The sequence below is a fragment of the Ptychodera flava genome, chromosome 8 (genome assembly GCF_041260155.1).
Source record: "Ptychodera flava strain L36383 chromosome 8, AS_Pfla_20210202, whole genome shotgun sequence".
Lineage (NCBI taxonomy): Eukaryota > Metazoa > Hemichordata > Enteropneusta > Ptychoderidae > Ptychodera > Ptychodera flava.
Genome location: NC_091935.1, coordinates 4,156,512 through 4,175,755, shown reverse-complemented (window position 1 = coordinate 4,175,755; position 19,244 = coordinate 4,156,512). Strand labels below are relative to the sequence as shown.

General features: G+C 37.6%; 1 protein-coding gene across 15 annotated transcripts in view; it reads right to left on the bottom strand.

The window, feature by feature from the left end:
* Positions 1 to 19,244, bottom strand: part of LOC139138238 (histone-lysine N-methyltransferase, H3 lysine-79 specific-like) — a 58,541-nt gene that overhangs the window by 29,319 nt on the left and 9,978 nt on the right. For 8 of the 15 annotated variants that reach the window (XM_070706533.1, XM_070706536.1, XM_070706534.1 and 5 more), the window contains exons 4-6: positions 13,900 to 13,963; positions 2,013 to 2,150; positions 195 to 285 (exon numbers count right to left, since the gene is read on the bottom strand). In XM_070706533.1, the coding sequence (XP_070562634.1) occupies positions 195 to 285; positions 2,013 to 2,150; positions 13,900 to 13,963 (293 nt within the window). Of the gene's footprint in view, positions 1 to 194; positions 286 to 1,368; positions 1,423 to 2,012; positions 2,151 to 13,899; positions 13,964 to 19,244 lie in introns of all 15 variants that reach the window. The other 7 variants (XM_070706525.1, XM_070706527.1, XM_070706530.1 and 4 more) reach the window with 1 other exon arrangement.

The following is a 19,244-nucleotide window of genomic DNA, read 5'->3' as shown; positions in this document are numbered from 1 at the left end:
ATTTTTGCTTTGTTTTTACTTCAGGACAGAACACTTATTTCTCCTTCCTCTCTGAAACAGGCAAACATGTACTGCCTGTGCAACTGATTGTAAAGCTGTACACAAACAGTATATATGTGCATCTGATGAATGAGTGCTGTTTTTACCAACATATTTGATGAATGTATGGGGGAGAGGTTTTAAAGAAGACTTACCACTGCCTAAATCAATGAACGTATCATCTTCAGTCATCGTTATCTCGTCAATCATCTGCGCTACCAGATCGTAAGATGTTTCCCCGTAAACCTGAAAGAGAACAAAAAAACTGAGGTTATGTTGTAAATGGTTGACACGTGCAAAGTTTAACACTGAAGCAAAACAACAGACCATAGCATTTGACAAAAAAAATAGTCGTACTGCTATTTTCAAAATAGCTTGGCCCCACTTTGTCTCAGCCCAATAAAATAAACGCACTGAGTTATAAAACAAACATAACAATAGTAGTAGACTACAGCATTTAGTCTGCAACTGAACATAATCAAGCAATATTTCTACACCAGAATAAAACAGGAAGCGTGGTGTTATGCAGACTCAGTACACCCAAGAGATCATGTGGTAGTGTACATAATTTCAACGTTTAAAAATGCTGACAGAAATAGAGTTTATGTACATGGTTTTGTTTGTACAAGATCCAATTGAATTACGGGTTTAGCAAGTTGTCTTTCCCACTGAGACCACATCAGTGACAGAATCCAAAGCAATTCTCAACCCTCCTACACGACCATGGTTTGGCCCAAGCCCATTGCTAGCAATGATGATAGTGGACCTGTTTACAGGGACTTTGGGAAGAGCGGGTTCAGGAACACAAGTAATACTGCCTCTCAAAATCATAACATCATTCCACCTCTGTTTTAGTGTAAGTTACGGAGAAAACACAAAAAACTGAAAATGGACATTCATATTATTATTTCATGTTGTCAGAGTGTACAGGTACTTTCACACTGCTCTTGAATTTTAGTGGAACTACTAAAAGGCAAAAATAGCCGACAAAATTTTGATTGCCACAAAACCTGAGTTTCAATGCCCAATGCATTTACCCAATCAGACCAGGCAAAGGAGAGGCCAAGCTACTTTGAAATATGATGACAAATACCAAAAAATCAAAAAAAATAGAATACATGGAAAAAAGTTGACTGAACATGCAGTACAATTCCAAACCCCTGCAGGGTGCAATGACATGTAAACAGATATTTTAAAAACTTCCCTACGACAATATGCAAAGATCAGACTTTAATCACGATGTGTGTAAGGGGAAGGGAAACTGAAAAAACTGGCAAGATGGTTTGGTTTTTTTTTGAGGGGGGCAAAAACTGTGGATAAGATACTGACTGTATCTCTCCTTGCTGTATAGTTAAGTGCTGACCGTGTCTTCAAAGAGCAGTTCTGTCAAAATGATGAAAAGAGAAGAAGACGACCAGTAACTCATCGTGTAAGGTCAAGGGTCAGATTAGCATGATGAGTTAAGGGTGGGAGATGTGCGAGCGTTGTGAGCAATGTCTGTGTTGAACCACAGCTACTTTTGAATTGAAAACTCCTAGCACTTATTTCTGTAAGTTTTTTCACGGGGGAGAATTGGGGAAGAGATTTTGTGTCTTCGGGGAAGGAAGGATTCTTTTTGCCTAGTGGACAGATGAAATTGCCAGATATTCTCTAAGATGTAATGAATAGGACAACTAGCGTGGTAAGACATTAAATATGATATAAGCCATGTCATTGTACAAACCGCATCCACTGTGACCATTTCTTCTAGACAAGAACAAAAGAAAAGCAAAAGAACAAAAGACAAAACACTCATTACCTTCAAGGCCAAATTCATTGGAAATTTTCTCTCTTTGTCTCCTACCTTTCCTGCATTGTCACTGACAATTTCAAAATCCTGCTTTTTTGGGGGGGAAAAACCCTGAAGAGATTCAAAATTTTTCATCTCAAGAACATACGCATGCAATAACACACCCCTGATGTAGATAACTCACCTCTGGTGAAAATGGCTCGTAACTATTCAACTTGTCAGGATCTGATATGGCATGGTTGTACACCTGCTGCATGATGTGTCGTAACAGCCCTGTGCCCGCCTTCCTGTTGACCCGGCCGGGACAGCTCACACCATTTCTCTGTTGTACGAAGAAAACAAATTCTTAAGTTTATGGTTTCGCTCTCAGCAAACTGCACATAGATTGCAGCCGAGTAAATTTACTTCATAACTCTGATTAAGCATGTAGATGCAATAAACCATACATTAGGGCTGGAAAACCGAAGCAACACAACTGACTAGAAAATAACAGCGGCTGATATAAGGCGTCTCGGAAAGTTGTCGCGTTAGGTCCGCACAATATGATTGACACTCATAAACTGTTTTGAAACAGTCAATCAGTCACAACCTTCCAACGCTGAATTATTCCTGAACAGCCAATCTGCATACAACCTTCCTAGCCCAAATAAAGTAGTAATTTTTTTAACATGTGCGAGAAAGATGCAAAGTACATTGTCAAAATTCTTCACAGCACAAAACACATTATACAGTTACTGGGAAATACAAAACATTGCATACTTTCTCGCTGGACATACATGTTGACATCAACTCAAAAACTTTGCTACTGGAAAACACACACTGTAACATTAACCCATTACTTTCACTTTTTGTCTTGTGATCATATCGTCATGATGTTTTTTAAGAGGAACAAGTCATCGTTGATGACACAGTCCCCACTTGTTAATGGGTACTTTGATTACAGGTCCTCAGAGAGGATAGAGTCCTCTTCATTAGGTCTGTGATAAAAACACTTTTGAATAAATTCGCTTGATACATGTCTGAGTTGTAGTTCAGGACATGAAAAAATCGTAATAAAATGGCCACACGGTGGCCATATTGGATCGTATCACAAAGCAAATAAATGTGCATATGTATGACATAGGTCAATGTCCTTGTAGCAAATTTGATTAAAATTGGTTGAGATATGCCTGAGTTATGGCTTGTACATGAAAAAATCATAACTTAAAGGCCGCACAGCAGCCATATTGGATCGTATCACAAAACAAATTAATGTGCATATGTATGACATTGGTCAATCTCCTTGTACCAACTTTGAATAAATTCGCTTGATACATGTCTGAGTTATGGTTCTGGACATGAAAAAATGTAATAAAATGACCACACGGTGGCCATATTGGATTGTGTCACAAAACAAATCAATGTGCATGTGCATGACATAGGTCAATGTCCTTGTACCAAGTTTGAATAAAATCGGTTGAGATATGCCTGAGTTATGGCTCTGTACATGAAAAAATCATAACTAAAAGGCCGCACAGCAGCCATATTGGATCGTATCACAAAACAAATTAATGTGCATATGTATGACATTGGTCAATCTCCTTGTACCAACTTTGAATAAATTCGCTTGATACATGTCTGAGTTATGGTTCTGGACATGAAAAAATGTAATAAAATGACCACACGGTGGCCATATTGGATTGTGTCACAAAACAAATCAATGTGCATGTGCATGACATAGGTCAATGTCCTTGTACCAAGTTTGAATAAAATCGGTTGAGTTATGCCTGAGTTATGGCTCTGTACATGAAAAAATCGTAACAAAATGGCTGCACAGCGGCCATATTGGATCGCATCACAAAACAAATTGATGTGTATAGCTATGACATTAGTCAATGTCCTTGTACCAACTTTGAATAAAATCTTTTGAAACATGCCTGAGTAATGGCTCTGTACATGAAAAAATCGTAACAAAATGGCCGCACGGCCGCCATATTGGATCGTATCACCAAAAAAATTGACGTGCATATCTATGACATTGGTCAATGTCCTTGTACCAACTTTGAATAAAATCAGTTGAAACATGCCTGAGTTATGGCTCTGTACATGAAAAAATCGTAATAAAATGGCCGCCTGGCAGCCATATTGGATCGTATCACAAAACAAATCGACGTGCATCTGTATGACACATGAAGTAATCCTTGTACCAAGTTTGAATGAAATCGCTCCAGGCATCTCTGAGATATCTGCGTGAACGGACGGACGGACGCACGGACGGACGCACGCACACACGCACGGACATGACCAAACCTATAAGTCCCCCCGGACGGTGTCCGTGGGGACTAAAAAGAAACTGGTTTTGGCGTTTTACGATATCATACAATGTGTCATAATCATCAGTGAATTCAAAAAATAATATTCATGGTGAGTATGCCACAGAACCACACATCTGTGCTTGAGTTTGCTGCTTGCTAGAATAGCTATCAACTAATTAGCATAAATTTCTGGTATACATGAGAAATTATGCCACTGATTTTGTTATCTGTTTTGTTTACCAGTGGCTTTGAAGGTATGTTTGTCAAATTCTTTTTTTTTTCCACATTCCGACTAATATTTACAACTAATTTCTACATAGCGCAAAATTGACAAATGCAAAAGAGACATCAACTTTATTTCTGAAATCCTTTTCTCTTCATGGAAGTCAATTTTCTTTTGTGTGTAACTTGCTGATCTGTTGTTATGGTGGACAGAGCTTTGCATGGGTACATGGTTCATTTCACAGATAAATAAATAACATGTATGTAGTAATGATAGCACTTTGCCAAAATGTCTTGCATATGGATATTCAGTAACAACATGGAAGAACTGTGTCAGAGAGACATTAGAAATCTACTTTACATTTTTCCAGGGAAGGGGAGACACGGAATCATTTGGAATTCAATTGCTGCTACATTTAATGGACGTTTACTGATGTAATTTCTGACATGAGGGGAAAGAGACAAAGAAACACACTCATGTATCTGATTCAAGCCTAGTTGACTAATTATGACACAGACACCACAAATATTTCATCTGTCAGTCTCTCTGACCACATCTTGATATGCTGGTGTGGTTCCAAGGCATCACACAAAGGAAATTACAGGGTTATTCCATGGCAGCCAGCAGCTCTGCCAATGATCCATTCATTAGCATAAAACCCTGCATCCCCCACCGGGATTATCCCGCCAATGAACAAAATTACTTTCCATCATGAAATACCAGCAGGCCGCGGAATACAAATTAACATCACCTATTTTCATTGTTAATACAGTCAGCAAATTAAAAATAGACAAAGATAGATGTTTTCGGCTAGCATTATGAGCGTTTACATGCAGGATAATATATGCCCTGGAAATGCTACTTCTTTTCCATAAGATGCCAGCATTACTGAGGCACTATACAGGTCGATCAGCGTACTCCGATTACGGTAGATTGTGAGGGTCATGTGACGGTCACAAAAGAACCGTCTTTGACGGGTAATCCCATTCAGATGTGCTACGCTCTTCCTATTAGACCTTTAAATCAGTTACCATGGCAACACCGATCAAAAGATGTCATTGAGAGGGGCCCCTCTGATCCAAAAGGTCTCTCTCTTTCATGATCTTGTGTTCTTTACTTTTTTTTAAACAATGTCATGATCATTTCCAGTCTCAAACCTGCCTCAGATCTCTGCTATAAATACATGGACACGTGGAATTAATACCCTGACTTCAATTTTATACAACATTCAGCTTTCATTTTTTTCCTATACCTTTATGACTATACATGTATTTATCAACATATTTGTGCTACCAGTACTTCATTCTGAAATCATAACCTGGAATATAAGGAGCAAAACCGGATAAAATAAGAGTAAGCGTGTAAATAGCAAAATAATTTTTGGATAAAAATTTCAAATTTTAAGTACGGACAATATGGTTGTCAAAATCTGTCATTAAAATTGTTGGATTCAAATTTTGAATATTTTTTTTTAAATTACTGAATGGCTTACACTGCCATTTGATTTATAAAATTTCATAGACGATACTCCATTTTTTTTTTCAACGCATGAAATATTTTTCATCTTTATCGGCAAGTCTGTTTGTCAGTTATACTGAGTTAGATGTGTCTTGCACTACAGTTAGCAAGGCGGGAATTTCTGAGATTATACAAGTTACATAATATTAATGTTTTCATGACTGGAATACAAGAACATTTTATTTGATACCTGAGCACGCCTTGCCATTATCAGAGATGACATGTAAATTTCAATATGAATCCAAATTCCTTCCACATTGTGCACCGGAAAACTCATTCATTATGTGGATCTGCATGACTTTGCGTGAATAATTTACGCACAGAAGTCAAATATCAGGGTACGAATGCAGAGGCTGCCATCGATTATACCAGCTTGTGAATGAAAATCAACAAATTAATGAAAATTGTTGACAGAGACCTGGGAATTGACAATTTCTATGGTGACAATTTTCACCATGGGGAAAGATATATCATGATTGATTCTTTTGGTTTGTATCTGATATAAATTTTAATGGAAAGAATGGTCTCACTGACGGAAATTTCTCCCGCATTTCAAAAATTTAAATGACAACACGGTATTTTAATTTCCTGCAGGGATGTTGAATCAAGTCAACGGTGAATTTTGCCAGGGTTTGCAGATGCAAGATGAATATGCAAAGCCAAAAGTCAAATTGGGACAAGATTTCAAGCCATACTTTTATTTAGGCTAGGAAAGTTGTATCCATACCTCCATGTCATCATTCCAATTTTCCCTGTATACATGCCTTGTGGTTATATGGGGACAGGGTTATAAAGGAAAAAAAAATCCCAAATCATGGTATCACTTTTGTCTAACGTTGAGGAGTGACAGAGCTGTCAGTTTTTTATCTTATACAGAAACAGATGAAGGTGAGAGTCAATTCAATCTCCAAATCATGAAGCCGACACGACATTTATACACTAGGGAATACATCACGTCAATGACGTTTATTTAGAATTAAGAGACAGAATTTGTGACGAAAGCGTCATAGTGATATGAATGTCCCTGAATGACTTATAACAGCCTTCTCCATACAACTTGGAAACACAGACGGGTGACCAATTAACATAACAATTCAAAATGTGCATATTCTTTTCTTGAGAAAATATATTCTTTTGTATTATCATCACATCTTTGGTAATTTAAAATTGTGGATTTAGGGTACTCCATCTTTTGATACGGTGATATGAAACTTTCCACTGTACAGTGTCTGGGAATACACAAAAGTATGGATGGCGCTGAAAAATGAGCAGTACTGAAGGCATACATGTACATACGTCATCGTTTGTGGAGACCTACTTTTAAAGTGCAAATGGTCAATGACAAACAAGATACACATGGCTTCTTATACTCCCACTCATGAATGGTTGATAAGCAGAGAATCACGTACACATTCACATCAGTAAGAAACGAATAACACGGTTGTATCATACATGTATATATACAATTTCAAATTCTGTTTCAGCTCTTCGCCTGTTCATCCTAATTTCCCTGTAAACAGTTCCACACTCACTATTGGTAACAAAATGAGTTTTGGGCAAAACCATGGCAGTGAAAGGGTTAAACACTGGACGAGAGGAATAAGACACACACAAACAGCTGAGTAATTACAAGTTAAAAACTCTGTATCTACCCTTTCAATTGTACATGTTAATTCATCCTCATAGTTTCCCTTCACTGTGTTGAGTGAGATCCCAGCTGGACTATAGACAGCTTTATTAGCAAAGATGCCCATCTGCAGACATAGATCACTGGTACGTAAATGTAGTGCAATGTTTCACAAGGTAACAGTCGCAATACTATTTGTGTTCTATATTAAAGATATTTCTCTGTCTGTGTGACTCCCTGTATCATACCACATCTCCTCTCAAACCAACTGACAGATTCCATGTTAACATAACGGTAGCCATGGTTTCCCTGTGAGTCAACATGATAGCAATTCCATCACAGCACAAGGAACCCTAAGATACAACACTTACTGTGTTTACACACAAAATGCATCCTATGTTACCATTCACAACCAGTGAACATTCAAAGTTTTGATACAGAACAAGACTGCGGAGTTCACCATAAAATTAGACAATTATTTACATGCACTAAGGTATCTTTTTATACTGCAGTGAGCATCAGATATTGTCTTTTGATTCTTTGAGTCTCGATGCATACAGTGTACTGAGCAGACAGTGTGTACTGATATCGCTGACAGGTGAACATTAAAGTCCAGATGTAAAGTTTACTCAGTGAACATGCGTTGATTGTGATGCAGTGTTTGTCTAGTGTTCAGGAAACAGGTAAATTGAAAGGTCATGGCTTCCGCTGACCAAAGGCAGAACCTGTGTTACATGTATCTTTGCTTTGACTTACAAATGTACATGTTGGAAGGGACGATTCCTGTGCAATGATAAGCAAATCCCTGCAGAAACATTTTTACAACAATTCTGCAATACATCTCTCTGTCGTTGACAAAACACATTGTAATGCACATGGTGTATGCACTACCACAAACACCATGTCACTGACAAAATGTTTAATGCTTTTGCTATGCTTTCACCAAGGTGAGAATGCAGAATCTCACTGAAATGTGTAAAACATCAACACTTACAGTCATGATCCTTTTAATATGACTAGAATTCTCTTCAATGGTGTAAACATGTCAAGAATGCACAACTGAAGGTGTCTTCACATTAGTAACCAATGGTAACAGCACTCTATTTATCAAGGATCATTTTCAGTAAAAGTAACCTTTCCCGACAACTCTTGATAATGCTACTGTATAAATGTCAAAATTGAAAAGAATACCTTTCTGTACAGGTGTTGGTCTTTTTGGTAAAGAGGTGATTTACCCATTGATTTCCTATCTGTAGGACACTGAGTAATTGTAAACTGATACATTTTCACACTAAAATAGATGTATGTTCTTGTGGATTTCACCTTTTCAGTTTCACTGCTGAGACCATTTACACTAACAGAGCTTGAACCAGAGAAGTGGCAACATGAAAAGCCATGGAGATCATGTGACAGAAGAACAAGTTCAGAAGTCTTTGCAGCTGAATGTTAGTGAAGGTCATGACAGAGATTTCACCACATCACCATATTTGTAAGCAATTTGAACAGAAATAGCTAAAAGCAAAAATTGGTCTATGTTTATTAAACCTTTACGGTTTGGTTTTACATGTTGCCCACAGAGTTTGTTTTTGGTTGTTGGTAGTAATACTAGATAATCCGAACATTCCCTGACATTCTGTGCCTATTGGTAGCGAATCAGTCCTTTAATCATGTGACCACATTGAAATTACACTGACCCCAACACACAATGTTGTACCATACTGTGTAACATCTTCCCTGGAATTAGGTCTGTAATAGAATTGAACAGCTTGCATGCCTCACAGAACACAGATTGTAAATACCTCAATGACTGGGAAGATAGTGTGGGTGATGTATTGTACCAAAAAACTATACCCAAGAAATATTGCGTCACCTTTACTTATTGTACAGGTAGAGTACCTATAAATATTTCATGATAATCTGTGAAAAAATTGTCCCACACAGAATACGATTCTCTAATCTTCCTTTTGAAAGGATGTTACATATATGATATCGTTTTCATCTTTCCGACAAGCTCAGCCAGATGTGCCATGGGAAGGTACATGATTTATTCAGTGAATATCAAAGTGGCCAATGAAAGTTGAGAAGGACCAAGGTCACCTCAACAATGCCGACACACTCACTTCTAAATAATGAGAATATCAGATGACATTTCTGTGTATTGGACAGTACCCTTCCATGCTCATACATTGTACATGTAAATCATTACATAACTGACTGAGCAACGAAATGACATCCGAAAAAAGTCACAATTAACCCCTCTCCACTCCCTTATCACATGGTTACTTACATAATTTGACAGCGGAAGTGTTGCTGGGTTGAATGAGATAATATTGTCCGACCACAATTTATACTTCCCCTTCTCTGAATTACTGGAATGGTTTTCAAACTGGTTCATGAAATACATGACCTAAATTCAAAAGGACTTGAATAATAGAATTTTGAATCCTGCTTCTGCTGACACTCTAAATTTCTGATACATTTTATAATTCATGCATTGATTTAACCCTTTGAGTGGTGTAACTTTTTCCTACCAAAGTTTCAGTACAACATTTTACCAATTTTTATGAATTTTTCTGTGATTTCTCTCATAATTTTGGACCAAAGGAACATCACATTTCATTGGATAGAGCTTTTTATCAAAATGTTGGCAAAAATCTGAAAAAAAATTTACTGGGGTATACTTTATACAGGTGACAGAAATTGACTTTGGCGCTCAAAGCATTTTTAAAGACTATGTGTGAATTCAGTCACTTTGGAAACATGGCTACAGCAATCAAGGTACAATTACTAATTAATAGCAGTGATTGCCAACTAATCTCACCACAGTGATGGCCTAGCTAGATTACAGTCTATTACTTTTTCAATATTCCTTTCAGCTACAGAGCCCTCAATCCCTATAATCCTGCATAGTTACAACCAAATTACCCAGAACAATTGGACTAAACCAAAACTGTGATAACAGTAGGATCATAGCACACTGTCCCTCGTTTGAAGCGACAGAAAGGGGTGTCCCAAGTTGGGTACATTAGGAGTGCCTTGAAATTAACATGGGTGCCATCCAATTTAGGACAATTTCCTGCAGTGAACCAAAAAAGATAGACCTTTATTTTGATTTTTCCAGCGATGAGCAAAATTGACTACCGTAGTCGCACAGTGGCAGTTGAATTGCAAACACAAAGATGCTACTCCCTGGAAGACATGAATACATGTAGTTTGGCACGTGGCAAATAACAGATACACTTGTCGGAAGCAACAATGTCCCTGGACACTGTCAGTGCGTGCTGTGCATAGGCCGGCCTTGACCACAAACTGACATTGTATACATTACAATGTAATACATTTAACCTTCACACAGTGACTGTCACCTTAAATGGCCTTGTTGTAATGGAGCATGACATCAACTCACAGTCTTCATATCAGGCATCAATCCATCCTTGTTTGCAAGCTGAAAATCATCTCCTGCTTTGTATCAGGATGACAGAACATTTGACTGAAAGATGTTGCACCCCAGTCTATTTTTTACTCACATGGGCATTTAAGAATACATACAAAGCAAACAAAGATACAGCAGTGCTTATCAATAATTTGCTAATCAAAACACTTACATACAAAATTCAAAATAGGGTCAAGGATCAATGATCCAGCCATGTTCAGCTACCAAAGTCTGTTAGTGTTACTTGTGTTTTATATGTTATTTCAGTTGGTTGTGGACAAATGATAAATTTATTTGAGATAGAGTATTTTCAGCATCAATTTACCATCATGCACAAGTCACTAAAATATCTCTGATGATGTCAAATGACCTTTTATATTGCTTCCTACAAAGTGATATTGCATTCTCCGTAAAAATACTTTGATCTGAGTTTTGTTTGCACCCTCTGTTGCTTTTTCACGTTTCTAGTAGAAAAAATTGCCGTGAAGAAACTCTCTAAGACATGTAATAAGCATTTTGGCTCTGTATCTTTCCGCAAATCAAAGAAGGTACAAAAATAATGGGAATGGGAAATATATCCAGGAAAGGGGCTTCACCATTCTAGGAATAAAATAACGCATTTTGTGAAGCTCTTCTACAGCTTCTTTTATTACAGTGTTGTTGGTAGAATCTGCACAACTTGAATCTATGTTTTTCTAAGGCTGCTGAATACAAATGGCTTTCCCAGTTTCAGATCTGTAGTTCCATTTTTGATCTATTCTATGAACATTGATACACAAAACTGAGTTATAGTAAAATGATTTTGAATCCCTGCCAAAATTTACCAACCCTAACTGTCATTTATCCAGTGTTTTTGTTGAGGGTGGTAACCCAGGTAAATTTTTCTGGGTTGTCCATTGTTTACTACAGGACGTTAGGTTCCAAGGCCTAGTATCTATATTCTCAGATTATAGCAAAGGCACTGAATTGAAAACCCTGGTAAATGTCACTGATGGCATTCTCTATCTTCATTTCTGACGAAAAGATGAAATATAAATCTAAACCTGGTTTTCAAATAGTACTCTTCAAACTGGTGAACACGTACTGACTCTGAAGATAATGTTTCATTTTAAAAAAAGTGAAGTAAAAACTTTTACATAGATTTGAATATTTGCGATGACGGATGACATGTCATTGGTCTTTTCTTTTTTTTTTGACCACCTGAAACAGTTTACATTTCAAGTCATCAAGGAAATGAGTAAAGTCTTGCATCATGGGTCCACATCACCTTATTAGACAGTGCAGTAATTGACAGCGAAATGCACTCATGTGTAAAATGGTAAACAGAGACGTCAGCTTGCGTGACACTTGTACCAATGTACACACAAGGTCAGCAAGAATTATAGTGCTGCCCTCCACTTATGATTTTTACACTCAAAAAATATCTCTTTAGTTCCAGTTCTCTTTATTTCAAAACAAACCACAATAGTCAATAGAACAAAATCACACATTCAGAATCCCTGCTCTTATGGTGCCAGGAATGGTCATTTAAAATACTGAGGGTCACTGGTGAGAGCACTGTGGATTACCAACGGTAACTAAATTAGCTAATGTCACGCCACATAGAGCATATGGCACCTACTTTGTATTGTGGACAATTTCCAGGTATTGGGAGGGTCTGCTATTATGAGTTCACGATACTTTGAACCAGGAAATCACCTGTCTCTTCTACAAACATCTTTATTGACATCAAAATATAATAGCTACAGTTTAACGTTTGCAATTTTCAGCTTGTGACTGATATCACTGGGTACTACTGCTGGTATTTTAAAATGGAAAATTCAAACATATGTGGTACTTAGATGAATATATTAAGTATGTTTATTATCTTCTTGAATGTACAGATGGACAAATGACAAAATGGTAAGGTTGGATTGAAGACATGCTCCTTGGACTTTTGCTACTTTCAATAAGTTTTTTTTTGAAATTCTTGAAAATCAGTTGAAAATGTAGACAGTGAAATCTTTCTTCAGTACTGCATTCATGTTGTGAAAAAAATTCTTGGGAAATTGGTATACCTTTGAGTAACATCATAAACGTCACAGTATAAAGAATTACATCAAGACATAACAAATGTTTGATATGTCTTAAAATACTGTTGGATTTATGTACCAGGGGATAGGTTACATGCGTTGAGAAAATACATTCTGTTTAAACTGAAGTAAATGCATTTATGAAAGGAACTGAATTACTGGCTACAACAAACAGACAATCATGAGAAAGAGTGAAATATTAAACATTACACAGAATGCAGTTTTAATTAAGGTAGTTCTCGCCTTGAAAGACTTAAAACTTTTGCTAACACTTTTGTCAAGTAAACTTTCAACCATTCTCTTTCAAAATCATGGATAAAAATATGGGTCACTGTGCAAATTTTGGTACTAGAGAAACAAATTACCCAATATTTAACAATATTTGAAATTCAAAATGGCTGCCACCCCTATGTTATCTCTATGGGGGAAAATGAAATTCCTGCTTTTTACAAAACTACGTGTAATGTAAGCCAGTGAAAATTTTATTTACCAGGTAAGCTTCATATGAGACCCCCACCCCAAACTAGTAGGCCAAAAAATATTGTAAAAGTTTGAGAATCTGACCATCTCATTTTGCCCCCGAGAGGCATTCTACCTTAATCCTTTCAGCGACTGATTCTTTATGCCCTATCTTTTTTAAGAGTTTTTAATTCTTTGGAGTCAATTTAGGAATCTCTTGAAATTTTTGAGTCAACTCTGTCCTACATTTATTATTGAGTCAAAGGAAACACCCTGAGATGAAGGAATGTCAAAATAGCTAACCTAGCACACTGCCTAATTATGGTACAACTCAATGCCACCACACACTTTGACCTCCACAGAGAAAAACCAGGTGAAAGGGTTAAAGGTTAACAAAATTGTCAACACAGCTTGCTTATCCAAATACAAGAAAATGTTTGCCTACCAGCTGCAGGATGCCATCAATTGCACGGTTGTACTTCTCGCATAATATGGACATGCTTTCATAGCTAGAGATGAGAAGAACAGAAAGGAAAACAAAGACATCATTAGTGAGAAGGCTTCCTGTGAACAGAAGCATTTTCAATATCAGTTTGTAGATCGTGTATGTGGCAGAATCCAACAAAGTGCACAAACTGTATCAGATTTCTTCCAACTATTACTGTTAAGAAAATATTGGTTTGGAAATTCTCTGAAAGCTATGCCTGCTAATTTTCACCGTGATAGCTGCATTTAATGTAGCTCTTGGGAAACCTACAGGAGATGGAGACTGGGAGGCCCTAAGGCAGGTAACTATTGGAAACCAGAGAATGATGATCATATGTATTGCTCTGATATGGAGGGCACACTCTCTCAAGGACATCACCATACCACGTACACATATACCACTCACACAACGTAACAGCTGAAGTCTCAACTGACTTGCTTTCATTCATTCCCTGTACCACAGAATGTTGCCATGACAGCCCTGTTTGCTCTCATTTTTGCCTCCCCCCTCCCCAATCAAATGAATCTATTAACTGCTGTCTCATTCAGTAGCATTATTGTTGAACAAAGGAGATCTTTTACATGTGAATTGCATATCCCTTTCGGTGGCTTGTTAGCCGGCGTGAAAATGCATAACTTTTTTATCCTATAATCTCTCGATGGCACAATTATGACAACTGGTGACATGGTAATTGCCATGTTGTTGCAGAATTGCTTGGAGACTGTGCACCACACAAACTACACAATCCAGGGACCAAGCAACCTACATTTATGCGGCAAATGAAATCTCTGCCTTAAATTTCAATTATTATTCAGAGATAGAAAAACTGACAGCCACTAAATCCCCATTGGAATCTAAGCAGATATTTGAACTACCAGAATATGGAAAACATACTATAACACAGGGATTCAGAACAGGAAACCATCAGCCTCCATCCACTGCCAGTAATCTTAAAGCATTGCTACAGTCTTTTCACATCAAGACCGTATTGAATGTATCTGTATAAACTATCTTCCAGCATTTCACGTATCAATAGTTAGTGAAATCTATTCATGTATCAACTTACATGTAAATCAAAATTTACAAATCTATATCTGATTACTCAAGACAATTCTGAAAACAGGAAAAGGCTTCCAATTTACAATTCTTGTGTTCTCTTTGCTCCTTTACACTTGTCAAAAATGCTTTTATTATTTTCAATATGAGGCACAAGTTTGCTAGGGAGCATATAGCACGATATTTAAAAATTAAAAAAGGAATGATATTAAAAGATTTACATAAATTCACCATAAGTGTCCACAGGTCAAAATGTGTCCTGGTAACCCTTTATACAAAACCCTTTTACCTCCAAAACCATGAGCATTGACCCATCACCACTCAGTGGAAACAACAGGTCGGTATGATCACTAATTGGAGATACGTTGACATACTGTAGCTATGTATTGTGACATATTAGGCATTATGCTGAATTTCTCAGTTGGGTACATATCTCAACACAGTACTCATAGGGCAGGACTAGGACATAAGGTACATGTAGTATGCACCTCAAAATTAAAAGACCTAAACTTTTGCTCAAGTTTTCCTTAAAGAATCTTTCAACCATTCTCTTTCAAAATCAAAAGTAAAAATTGGGGGGTCACCATGCAAATTTTGGTACTAGAGAAACATAACCCAAGATTTACCAATATTTACAATTCAAAATGGCCGAAATCCCTGTATTAACTCTATGGAGACAAATAAAATTTTAAAATTTAGAAAAACTAAGAAAGTGAAAAGTTTTCTTTTACCAAGAGCATTAACATGAACCCCCACAAGTGGTATATCAGAAAAGAATTGTAAAAGTTGAGAGTCCAAATATCTGTCCCGAGGCATGTTCTACCATAAAAGAAATAAACAGATACATGTACATCTTTGTAACCACATTTTAGGCAAAGTCAAGTCAAAGGATGCTGATGGTACACCGGTGAGTTTGTTGACAATCTGGGCCCCTTCCCTTGAAACAAAAGGTTTCCACTTTGTATGGTTGTAAATTGTGTCCATCTCTAGTGTTACTTTTGAGACTCCTTCAATGATCTTCACAGCTTTCAACACATTTGCATTGCACTGCAACAGCTGAAAGCCTTCCACACACACTGACAGTAACAGACAAACACACACGCACAAAATGTTTGCTCACTTTTTTCAATAGATGACAGACACACATACAATCACTGGCTGGAGTATGAAACATCTGCTGCTGCCTGTCGCTATGGAAACACCATCAACTTGTATTGTTTTCAAGGTTTTCTTTGTAAGGAAGGATTCTCCAGCTCTTCAACGGAATGCTAAAAAGCTACAAATATCTGGACTAAAGCTTTCCAATGCTATGACGTCCTGAAGCCCTAGAATCTCCAATTACATACGTGTCACTCAGAAATGTTAAGGCAGTACCAATATGGCATGTGCCTTTTCAAAACATTGTAGTTTATTTAATGGTCAAGAATTTTCCTTTACACATTGAGTAAACTTTCACGAACACAATGTATACTGCAGTTACGCATTGAAAAAGAATAGCTCTGCCTAAAATATGACTCTACAACTTGACCTTGCTCAGCAAGACTGTCCTGACCACATGTATGCATATCGGACAATGTTGACTGGCCCTCTGATCAGAGCACTGTGTATAAATACTAGAACACTGTACCATCATCACAAGCAGTGACATCACTCATTATGAATAATTTCTCTCTGTTGTCAAACTGACCAAGCAAATAGAGCGTACCAGCAAAACTTCTACTAATTAGAATTGGCAAAGAGAGCATATGGAATTTTACTACTGCGTACAAAAGAATGCATTGACCCGACTGTCAAGTGTCGACGCCACTGAATCCGGGGTTCACAACCTGACACTGTTACTATTGAAAGACCTTACTACAGTTCAAAATGGAAAATTCTTAACAAGATTATTCTGGGTTGGAACTTTAAATAGCAAATCGACTTACAGATTATTTTCAGATTCAAGCATGACTCAAGAAATGTGGGACTATATAATCCTGCAAAGCCAGTAAGACATTGTAGAATTTGCCAAACTGGTTATATTCAGATAAGACTGCATACTGTTTGATATGTAACTGTGTACAATATGGTGCCTTACAAACATCAATTTGACATATCTGCAACCCTTTAAAACGTCAGTCAAATATAATCATGCACACACATGTGCATTGGTGTTGTTCACACCACGTATCCAGACCAATTTACTGCAGACTTCAGCAGGGCAAATGCATAATTTTTTCCTCAACAGAAATTGTGCCATGATGCCTGTATGTTTATACAAATGTAGCAACTGTGAGTTGATAAAACAAACATTCCACAACATCATTGAAAATACAGCCATTAATTAAAGGCAGAACATCCACCAACCACTGGTAATGCTCATAGCACACATGCAACTTTCTGTGAATTCTTGTGAACAATACTATGAAGTCAGTTTTGCCAAATACAGTACCCTAGGGTGAACTCTCAGTCTCATGAGGTCACAGGTCACATCAATGTGAGTATTAACTCACACCACAGGTCCAGTAGGCATAATTTGTGATGATTTTTTCCCATTATTATCATAAAAAATAATTATGAATATTAATAAATTATTAATATGAATGTTACAGAATATTAAAACTTTTTTACACACAATGTCGTCTACTTTGTGTAAATGCCATCTGGAAACTCCATTGTTTTGTTAATTATGATTATGAATAAATTATGATTACGATTAATAAAGTCATATTTTACACATTGTAATGTGCTTATGTGAACAACCCTCTGGAAACCCTCATACAGTTTCACAATCTATGCCAAAATATACAAGTGACACCATTGCCAAGGTTCAGTCTACGGCGACAGTTACCATTGCCCAGGTTCAGTCTACGGCGAGAGTTACTACACAGTGTATATAATGAGAAGGTAGCCAGCTCCACTCGACAGTAAACTGACATACCCATGAATTACCTCCGTTTTCTTCACTTCTGCATGTTGATTCTCAAAATTTCTCCCGGTGTTGGCAAGTCCATAAATCAGCCATCAAATCTACCCAGTTTTGGCCACTTAGACGGAAAATCTGTGAAGTTTGGGGCTGCGAGAAGGTATATATCGCCAATGAAATGATGCTGCCTTAGCGGAATCGACAGCATCCGGGAACTTTTAGGGCCGTTTGCGAATTTGAATGCAGCCGCCAAGCGGGGCCGAGGGCGGAGCCATGGTTTAACGTTATTAGATATGCTGACATAATTGATCGTACGGCCAATGAACGCTCGTGACCTTTGATTAGACCTCTCATCAGTTGACCCGAATGTACGTACATGTGTCTGATCAACATCAAAACGTGGAATGAGTTTCATTTCTCTAGTTGGACGATGTATTTTTCGAAGTTTATAGCAGTTGTAAGGTTGCTCCAAAGCAGCTTACTGGGTATGCGATCAATGGAGATGGTAGCTTCAGCGAAACGGGGACAGCATCAACTGAACAAACACCACAGCAGGCAGCTCAATATAGATTGCTGCGATCGTGTTTGCCAGCATTATATACACCTTATCCATATTATTTGATGACACCGTCATCACGTACGTCCATTACAAACGTCCAGATGAACTTCCGACGACAGTGAGCACACTGTCATCAACTGTGACCGACTCCTCTGCCCCTCCTCCGCCAAACGCATCAGCGACTAATCCGTAGCAATTAAAATGTTTCCACTAGCTGTAATATTTGACCGTGGCGGTGACCTTCGATTTGAACGCGTTCGCCGCTGCGATATCACAGCTAGGTTTCCACGGTATCCACCTATTCCCGAAGAACCTCTGCCATGTGCACACCGTACCCACAAATACCTTGAATAGCAAGGAACACGACTAACACTTCCAGGCTTGCAAACGTGCTGACATTTTCTTGCCCGTTCTCGTTTCAAAATTTTAGTGTTTTTTCCATAGACCCTGCTGCATCCGTGTGTAGCGTCAATTGTTTTTCCCGAAGACAGAAAGTCCTCGCTTCAGTTTCTGTGTGTGATAAAACTGCAGAGCTTCGGTTAGGATTTCCAAATCTGCGTAAGGCTGTTCGCAAATTGTTTTTGTATTTGCGTAAAATGCACCAAAAATGCGTACAACATGACTACATGTAAGTACCTATATATAACAGCTGTCTACGCGATATCGAAAACCGGTTCAAAAGTCAATGAATAAAGTGTTCAATAAACAACATCAGTGACAATGTTTTTTCTTTGATATTAGTTTCACAATTTGTTCTGTTCTATTTTCTGTCGACGATTTTCA